At 42.6% G+C, this 10,204-nt stretch overlaps 1 protein-coding gene across 1 annotated transcript; it reads left to right on the top strand.

The window, feature by feature from the left end:
- Positions 1-5,607: 5,607 nt before the first annotated feature.
- Positions 5,608-7,108, top strand: LOC124159727 (ATP-dependent DNA helicase PIF1-like). Its single transcript, XM_046535637.1, has 2 exons — positions 5,608-6,489; positions 7,103-7,108. The coding sequence occupies exons 1-2, from the start codon at positions 5,608-5,610 to the stop codon at positions 7,106-7,108; spliced, it is 888 nt and encodes a 295-aa protein (XP_046391593.1).
- Positions 7,109-10,204: the final 3,096 nt, after the last annotated feature.

Below are 10,204 nucleotides of genomic sequence, written 5' to 3'. Positions count from 1 at the left end.
ACGGCACACATATTGTGTTTTCAGTCTTTATAAGTAAACTTCATGCCAAGAATGTTTTGCATGATTTGTTTGCATTTACAGACACCCATACAAAGTGCATGAATCAATGATTACGAAGTGTCACCAAGATAATTAACAATGGAAATGTTTCCGTGGAGTGGTTTTTTTTTGTAAACGCTTTAGTGAAGCCGTGTAGGCCCTTCATAGGTATGCACAGTAATAATTAATAAATTCTTTACTTTCGTTGATTTAAATAATTACAGATTTATTCATGATCTATGGTTGGTGTTTATAAATGTTACCCGTACAATTATTTCCGGAGTTATAAAATGCGTGTAGGAACTCTATGTCCTCTTCTCTATTACTTAATTACCATGCTTTCCAATTGTCTTCATTGTAATTGGTTCAATTGCTATCTGATCCCATTTTTATACGCTGTTTAAGGCCAAATCTGAAGGTATTTCCTAAACCGTTGGAAGCAGGGCACGGATATCGATTGGCGATTTTTCGTGTTAGTATTAACAACGTGTATGGTATTCCAAGGTGGAGTATTTGACGGCACGCGTATCATAATATCCGGTGAAACTTAAATCTAACTTCTCCTTCCTGACTACTGAAGTATTAATTAGTTAATTAGCAAGTTTTCCAATTGCCCTCAATATTGTCGGTTTAATTGCTTCCTTATCCTACTTTTATTCGCTGTTAGCAGCCAAATCTTAAAGGTTCCCCTACACCGTTGCAAGCGGCGCACGGATTTCGAATGCGATTTATGGTGTTGGCGTTATCAACGTATGTGGTATTCAAAGCTGCAGTCGTTGACGAGATCACGGCATGGGAGACAGGGTGCTTGAAAACCATAGATTTTTGTGGTGAGGGTAGCATTGGCGAGGGGCGGGGGTGCTTACGGAAGGTAGAGGGGGAGAGATTCGGTGAGCCTTGCAGTTGGCGGCTCTTCGACAAGGAACAAGGAGAGGGGAAATAGAAAGGAGGGGGGGTAGGGAGGGGAGGTCGCGCTCCTGGTAGCCGTGCGGTCTAACGTAAAGTGACCAAACCGCACGGGGCACGGAATTGAGCCCGTTAGAACTGCATTAATTTTTAGAACTGCGTGCAATTGCGCGAATGCATTAACGAATTTAGAGCAGAGGCTATTTTCCCATCTCACATCCACGCATTCTCGCATGCGTTCCAGCATTGCACCACTTTACACGAAGCAATTTTGACTGCACCTTCGTACAAACTTCGTCAGATTGAGCAAGTAAGTGCCCCGTGTAAAACGGCCTTAAAACCTTTTTTGGCCACGTGTCTGACCGCGGCTAAATGTATTTTAAAATGTCATCACGAATGAAACGTTCTTTTGTCGCCGTTATTAATATTGGTAAATATATTTCCGTTTCTCTTGAATAGCAGAACAACGTCACCAAGAGCGAGTATCAATGTGTCCCATTTTCAGGTAATCTTTCCATTGCGTACAGTTACAATGTGGCGATTATGTGTTCCGCTACCACAGTGTCCGCGAAAAAGTTACCAATCTCCTCAAAAATATCCCTGGAGAGTGGGTGAAGGGTGATCATATATGCATAATATCACTGGGATGAAAGTGAATCAACATTTGCATTATCACACGTGAAAATAAAGTATGTAGGAAATGCAAGTGTTTGATGCATAGCGGCAAAAAATTAAAACCACGGAAGGGTTACCGCGTGTGAATAGGTGATTGTGATCAACATAGCCTTTCGTAACATGGGTAGAAACAGCATCATTTACTTTTTATAATGGTGCGACCTTAAAACTATGCCATTGTTTTAGCGCGTTTTATTATTTTTTCTTACACTATGACAGTATTTTTCAGCATTATTTTCTTCTGGAAAAGTCATAAAGACAAATGTTCTGAATAATTTTCTCTACTTTGGTTATTAGTTCTTATGAATTTTATTCTGCCTTTCTTAACGGCGCATGCATCTTAATGTTATGGTTTAGTTATTTTCATTTCGTTTTGGAAGCGGTTTCTTAAAACTATTTCGGACCAAATGTACAAATTTTGACAACTGAGGTTTCGAAATTCTGCTTATCAACCTCCCATTAAATGACCCATGGACGCACCCAGAATCAACACAAGGGGGGCAAGCCCTGGTTCTTGAAGTTGTAGGTGAACTTTAAGCATGGTTATGCTTAAATAAATCATAATTTTAAGGTAACTGTAACTGACATTTATTAGTTTTTTAAATTATTTCATTGAAAAATATTATTTTCCTTTAAGACATTTGTGATTTTTGCTTATAGGGGAGGCAGCTGCCCCCTCCTTTCCCTCGCTGGGTACACCCACCTAATGACAATTAGTCATTATCACAATAACTGTGATTTGATGAGTTAAACCATTTACTTGAAAGCTTTTACGCATTTTTGTAAAGCTATGGCAAACGTTTACTGTCAATATGTCTTCCTGTAACTTATTTCAAAATATAATATGTATTTTTTTAATCATTGAAAAACCGGCTGCCCAGGTTAGGGGGGTATTTGGAAGAGTTTAGGGGATATTAATTCAAACAAATTTCTTTATTACACTTACTTTTGCTTTTATTCAGGTATAAGACCAATACGGACCATCCGTTCCCATGATTCCTCTACGAGTTCTGACGGCTCTTCGTCCTCTGATTCAGAGCCCATAACATCAGGTAATTTTGTTTGGCCGTTATATACGGTTAGTATTTATAGTTCCTTTCGTCCAACTTTAAATTATACCTAAAATTTTGAAAATAGAAACTATTTTGCGTCACATGAAGTATTTCAGATTAGGTATTATTCAATTAAATTGTCAAAAATTATCCTTTCTCACTTCACCGAACATTTTTGATAACATTCAAAATTTCCAAATAAATTATTCTTACATTAAATAATTTTTCATTTCATAAAGGTGTCCTTCCGAAAAAGCGAGGTAGGCCGTGCAAAAGCAAGAGAGGAAGACCGAAAACTTCCAGCCTGACTCGGTCTGAGCAGCGTAACATTGCGTCCAAAAAATATGCCTCCAAAAACCCTAATGTCAACCGCGACGCTGTCAACCGATATACTAGGGACCACCCACAGGTCCATACGGCCGCATCACAGCGTTATCAGGAATCAAATCCCGAGGTTCATAGAGAGGCCGTACGACGTTATACAGAAGAAAATCCACAGGTTCACAGTCAGGCCGTTCTTAGGTACAATGATAATAATCCTGAATTAATCCGGGAGGCCGTAAACCGTTATCAAAGAGATGTGAACACCCGCGTCCGGAAATTCATTCGAGGGTACGCCGGTCCAGCGTTGTCACAAGTACTGTGCCTAGGTAATCTTCCTGGCGAAGCTCTAGAGCACGTACCATCCCTCAGACTGCAAGTGGAGTCCTTAAGGTCAGAAATGATTTTCCGTTGTCCGTTCTGTAGGGCCGCGCTCTTCGTTGAAGAATCTAAAAGGGCGAAATGGTGCTGTGGAAGCGGGAATTACGTAGTGAATGCTTTACCGCGTCTTGAGGCTCCCTTTTATTCCGACAACTACTTTCTAAAAAACGCGCGGGCTTTCAACAACTTTTTTGCTTTTTCCGCTTTGGGGGTTAGTGGTAAATTTCAAAATCCCGACGCAGGTGTTGCCTTTGTAAAGATTCAGGGCAGGATTTACCACCGCGTATTTGATTTGAGCTGGAAAGGGGAGAAAAATAATATGGCGTTATACGTAGAGGACCCGCAGGAGCGACTCAGGTTAGCGAGGGAGATAGAATTGAGGCAGGACGTGGTCAATGACGTTATGGAATATTTAGGTCAGGTCAACCGCCTAATTGGAGATTTGCGAAACCTCAATAATCACGTCTCCGAGTCGGCGCACTTGGTTTTTAAACAAACCTCAAGGAGGACCGATGGACCGATAGTTGGAGATGCACCCGCGACGAATGAGATAGCTGGCATCTTGAGCACAAATTTCGAGTTTCATCCGCATCAGGTCGTTGTTTGGAAAAAAGGAGAGGCGAAACCCCATCAGGTGCATTATTTGAGTGAGACGTACGAGGCGTTGCAGTATCCTCTCATATTCCCACATGCGTCATCGGGATGGTCCCCCGACCTGCGCGATCGTACGGGTAATAAAATTACTCAGGTTAAATATTATAGGAAACTTCTCCTCTCAGAGCCAAGATTCACGTTTTTGCGTCGGCTTTCTCAGGAGTATTTCGTAGACATGTGGTGCCGCGCAGAAGAGGCGCGTCTGCAATACGTTAAGCTTAATCAGCGTAACATTTTGAGAATCGCCCCGAGACAGGAGCTGGACGAGTCAATTGCCGCTGAGGGAGACATTGTGCCAGGGAAGGTGTACCTGCCGTCGACGTTCACGAATAGTCCCCGCTACATGGAGATACGTTATCTTGATGCAATGGCGCTGGTTTCGAGGAAAGGGAAACCCAGTTTTTTTCTTACCGTTACCTGTAATCCGTCCTGGGTCGAGATTAAAAATAGCTTAAACCCGGGTGAGAATGCCGTCGATAGACCAGATTTATGCGTGAGAGTGTTTCAGGAGAAGCTTCGTAAACTTCTCAATGGCATCAGGAACGGCGTTATTTTCGGGGAGCTGATTTACATTCTTTACGTGATAGAGTTTCAGAAGCGTGGCCTTCCCCACGCACACATCGCTTTTCGCGTCGCTGGAGGCGGCCCGACGCAATCAGCTGAGATAGATTCTTTCGTCAGGGCCACCATTCCACCGAGAGAGGAGGCGAATGGCCGACTTCACACGTTGGTCCTTCAGCATATGATACACGGACCATGCGGCATTAATAACCCGAATGCACCGTGCATGGACAGGGAAACCGGGAAATGCTCGAAGCGGTACCCACGGTCGGCAAACGAAGTCACTCACGCCGACCGGAGAGGGTTCATTCTTTACCGTAGACTTTGCGATAGGACCGTCGAGATGGGAAGGAACCGGGTCGTCACGGATGAGTGGATCGTACCTTACAATCCTGCAGTTCTCCTCCTAATGGAATGCCACTGTAACCTCGAAGTGGCCACGAGTCAAAGAGTAGTCAAGTATTTGTTTAAATATATAAATAAGGGACCAGACCGCGCGAGAGTAGCGATCGTAGAGGACCAGACGATGGACGAAGTTGAAAACTACGCCAACCTCCGATACATCAGTGCCTGCGAGGCCTTATGGCGTATATTAGAATATGACGTCAGTTGCCGGGAACCGACCGTGTTAAATTTACCAATCCATCTCCCTCAGCAGGATAACGTTATATTCCGTCCAGGACAGGAGAGGGAGGCGCTTCAGAGAAGCAAATCCAAGTTGACGTTGTATTTGAATAGGCCGGAAGATCCAGAATTCACGCCGTTGACGTTGATAGATTTTTACGAACAGTACGTAGTGGATACGACCGCTAAGCCAGGGAGCATTCCTTTCGACGATGGAAATCATTTCATCAGCAAGCGACAGCGTGGAAGCAGCGTAGCTCGAATTCGGTGGCTCTCCCCCACGCTGGGGGAATTGTTTTTTCTGAGAATGCTCCTGGCGCGATTCCCGTGTAGAAATTACGAGGAGTTGCGCACCGTAGACGCCGTTACCTACGGATCTTTTCAAGAAGCGGCAATGGCAAGAGGGTTGCTCGACGAACTGGACGAATACGGACACGCGCTAGAAGAGGCTGCGACTTTCAAGACGGGAAGAGCCCTGCGACAACTCTTCTTCGCCGTAATTATGTTTGGTGCTCCCGCAGCCGTTCTTTGGGAAAGATTTAAGGGCCCCCTGAGCGAGGACTACGCGGGACGTTTAGACGAAAGAGCGGCCTATCATCACGCCCTATGCGATATAGATCACATGCTTCGTCCTCACGGAAGATGTTTGAGGGACATGGGCCTTCCTGAGGTCGAAGACGTAACTACGGAAGTCGGTCGAGAAGAGGTACGATGGAATCCCGAGGACGCCGCCAGGGCAGTTGAGGAGTGGCGTCCCAAGCTGACCGAGGAACAGCTTAGCGTCGTCGACGCCGTAATAACCGCCGTTAGGAATGTTCAGATGAGGGATAGAGTATTTTTTATTGACGGGCCAAGCGGGACGGGGAAAACCGTGGTTTTAAATCACCTGACGGCTAGGATGCGTGCAGAGGGCGCCATCGTGTTATGTACAGCCTCAACGGGAATAGCTGCTTTGAATCACCAAGGGGGTATCACCGCGCATTCAATGTTTCAATTACCGCTAGAGACGGACGACCCTAATGCACCGTGCGGCATTACCGGAGGGAGCCAGAGGGCCGATCTTATACGTAGGGCTTCGCTAATCATTTGGGATGAGGCGCCCATGTCACATAGAAACACAATAAACATTCTCGACCGATCATTGAGGGATATTTGTCAGGTGGAAGCGGCGTTCGGGGGGAAAGTTGTAGTGCTAGCCGGCGATTTCAGACAAATACCGCCTATTATTCCAGATGGGTCAAAGGCCGACATAATCGACGCTTCCCTTAAGTCATCCGTATTATGGCCTTTAATTATTAAGAAAAAACTCCGTTCCATTCTTCGCTCTCGAGACGATCGTGCGTACTCGAAGTTCGTTCTTGCTGTCGGGGAAGATAGAGTCCCAACCGTAGCGATGGGGGAATATCAAACTATTCCTCTCGGTAGTATTTCATTCACAACATCATTGCAGGAGCTTATAGATTTCGTGTATCCCGCTGATGTTTTAAGTAATCCAGCCCTATGCTGTAACCGCGCCATTCTGTCGGGGACTAATCATAACATCTCGGAAATAAATAGATTCGTATTGGACATGATACCGGGAGAAATTGTTCGCCTGTGCAGCGCCGATAGCACACCACCGTGCGCGGGGGCGGTGGATAACACATTAATACATACCGACGTTCTCAACGCTATAAGTCACTCGGGTGTCCCTGATCACATTTTAGAGTTGAAGGTTGGCTGCGTGGCCATATTGATTAGAAACATCAGCTTTGAAGATCGTTTAGTTAACGGGACGAAAGTTATCGTAGAGAAAATATCCCGGCGATTCATTGAAGCTAGAATTCCGAATGCGACAGACACGGTAATGATCCCTAGAATACCTTTTAAATTTGCCGTTTCAAATTCAGGGATAGAAATGATCCGTAAACAATTTCCTTTGAAAGTGGCGTACGGAGTCACTATAAATAAGTCTCAAGGCCAGACCCTGGAAAAAGTAGGCGTCGATTTGCGGAGCGATGTATTTTCTCACGGTCAGTTGTACGTTGCTCTAGGCCGCGTTAGATCAGTGAACGACGTGAAAGTCTTAGTAAACGAAAACAGAGTAAGTAATGACAGGGCCCATACAATTAATATCGTTATGAAAGAACTATTAGATACATGAACACGATAGTTACGTTTGCACGGGAAAAACATGTAATTTTTGAAAACGTTCACTCAAATAGAAACACAACAACGACGATAACAATTTATGGTAACGGTGACTATTTCCTCGCGTAATTCACGGTTTGAAAAATGCTTTTAACAGGAATAATTTAGAATTAAAGTAATCGGGAACCGGTGTCCAATGAAGGCGTCGCAGTAAATGAATGCCAATGAAAATTTATTCATTCCTGGCAAACACCAAAGTAGTATTGTTTTCTCCCATGGGAAATAGTATATAGCCTTGGGAAGGTCTCGAAGAGCAGAAGACAGAAGTAAAAATTTTTGTAATTGAAGAAAGAACATTGAAAAGTGCCCTCCTTCTGCCCGCATCATCCTCGAAGATTTCTTACGAGAAAAAGAAGACTATCGACCTGCGTATTCACTATCCGAATCCATAAATATGCGCTGCGCTGAGTTGTGTAGGATTGCTACGAGAAGTACGAGAATGCCTTCCATGTCTACGCTTTGAGGTGCTTAGGGTGACCTTATCCTCGCTCGAAAGAGTTGGTCACCAAGAAGATTGTAGAGTAGGGACATGTGAAGGCCGAGTACTGGCCATAGGGATAGGGTTTGTGGTGACCCTACGTGCCTTCCATCGTAATCGTTCTATATTTTACGGAGACCCATTAGGACGCTGTGAACGGCTGGTCTCCGGCGTAGGGGGGAGAAGGCACAACGGGTGTTTCCACCGCAGAGAGAGAGAGGTATCCAAGAAGATTGAAGACAAGGGAAATGGGGGGGGATTAGTTTCGTAATTCGTAGGTAGAAACAGTAGTCGTTTTAATTTAAAAAAATACAAAAACCCAAAAAAATGAAAAAACTAAAATACAAAAATAGTATATTAATATTTTAGTATTGCATGTTGTTCGATCAAAATTAACTTTGTTTTTCCATCACATTATTTCCGTATAACTTCGAAAACTTCGAAGTTCCGCTTGACTGGAGGTCATTTTTTTTAATACACTATGAAGAAATAGTGATTAATGCATGTTATGGAAAACAGAAACCAAAATCAAAATAAAATTCAAACCGGTATTATGGAAAATTAATAATTGTAGAGTAGAAAATTTATTAGTACACCATATGATGTATGTCGACTCTCTAATAAGAAGCACCTAGCATGATATATTATTGCATGGGCTCCAAGAGGAGATTCTTTGGAGTACGGTGTTATTAATTTTATTTACATTATATCAACTTACTTATCCCCGGTATGACTTAAGTAATATGATTTTGACATTAACTGAAATGCGTGGAAGTTCCGCATTGCTGGTGGGGAATGCATATTTATTCAGAGCAAGAATGATTATTATTTTATGCATGTAATAAAAAAGGAAAAAAATTAAAATTTCTTGCACAGGACTGTGGAGTTGTGTTATCATGTGGATAAGTGAAGAATTCTGCTGCAATATTTGATTGTATCTATCTTATCATGAATGTTAATCAGCAAAGTATTTTTAGGGTAATTGGGCCTGTCTCGAAGGCCTCTTAATTATGGTGGCAGTAGGGCGTCAATGATTGGGGATCCTGTCAGTTGGTGAAACAGAAGGGGTCCGCAATCATTGGCGCGATGGACCGGCCATCGGTATTCATATTCATTTGTTTGAATGCTGGAAACGGGTTCCTAACGAGCTGTTTGTGGTACCTCACGGGTCAGCATGGAAAACCACAGTTAACCGAAAGAATTTCTAATGAAGCAGCAGGATCAATCTCAACAATTTTAAATTTATTGGTACTACCGGTTTCGCTGGTACCAATATATTTAAAATTGTGAAAATTGCTCCTTCTCCTTCATTGTGTTCCGTTTCCACTCCATTTTGCCTAATACCTAAGATTATATTCGAAAGATATTCTGTCTAAAAAAACCGAACTCGATCGTTGTACATAGAATCTGGAAGCTATATTATGTATTCAGGTCTTACTATTTTTGCCATTTCTCACAATGAGATAGTTCTACTTGAAACACATCCTTAAATATATTCGTGTCCGAACTCCCATAAACAATAAATTACTACAAAATGGACCCTTTCAACATTTTCAGCGTGTCATGCGATACACATTTACCTTTTTCTACCCGTTTCGGTGACTTTTTATGAGAATACTTGAATGGCTTATGGACTCAATACTAGATCTCATATGACACTACCATGTCCAAATACCCTGTACACACACGCTTGATATATTCAAGCATTATATACTCGTTAGATATATTAAAGCTGCAATCGGATTGATCACTGACTGATTCATCATAATTCCCAGCCCAAACTGCCGAGTCGATCGAGTTGAAATTTTCGGTGGTAAAAGTAAAAAAAAATTCATCGGGAGGAAAAATCTGAAAATTCAAAAAAGTGCGATACTTTTCGATATATATCGAGTTGAATTAACATGGCAGCCTTATGGGACTAAAACTCTTTCCTTAATATCGTCGCGAAAAAAAGTCCCAGAGACGTGTTCTCCCATTGACGTAAACTAGATTTTTTGGTCAATTTTTTTATACCTTGGTTTTTCATCGATCTCTCTCGATCACGGTCGAAATAATTTTTAAAAATCGACAATGCTTTTCTTATGGACCAACTTTGGAATTTTTTTTGACCCACTTGCAAAGGTAGTTGGACGTTCGCCGCCTAATACATTGTTTCTAATTTTTAGCCTGATTTTTCGGCTATCTCGGAATTTTTGTATGTCGAATAGATTCCGAGTTATTAGCATTATCGAAATAACATTGTCGAGATAGGACGATCGATAAATATCGATTTGAGAGCTGGCGCTTCAAAATTAGGCTATTCAGCTCAAAAAAGCATGCCTAC

The sequence above is a fragment of the Ischnura elegans genome, chromosome 5, assembly GCF_921293095.1.
Source record: "Ischnura elegans chromosome 5, ioIscEleg1.1, whole genome shotgun sequence".
In the NCBI taxonomy this organism is placed as follows: Eukaryota; Metazoa; Arthropoda; class Insecta; order Odonata; family Coenagrionidae; genus Ischnura; species Ischnura elegans.
The sequence above is the reverse complement of the archived record's forward strand: the minus strand, read 5'-3'. Positions and strand labels throughout refer to the sequence as shown.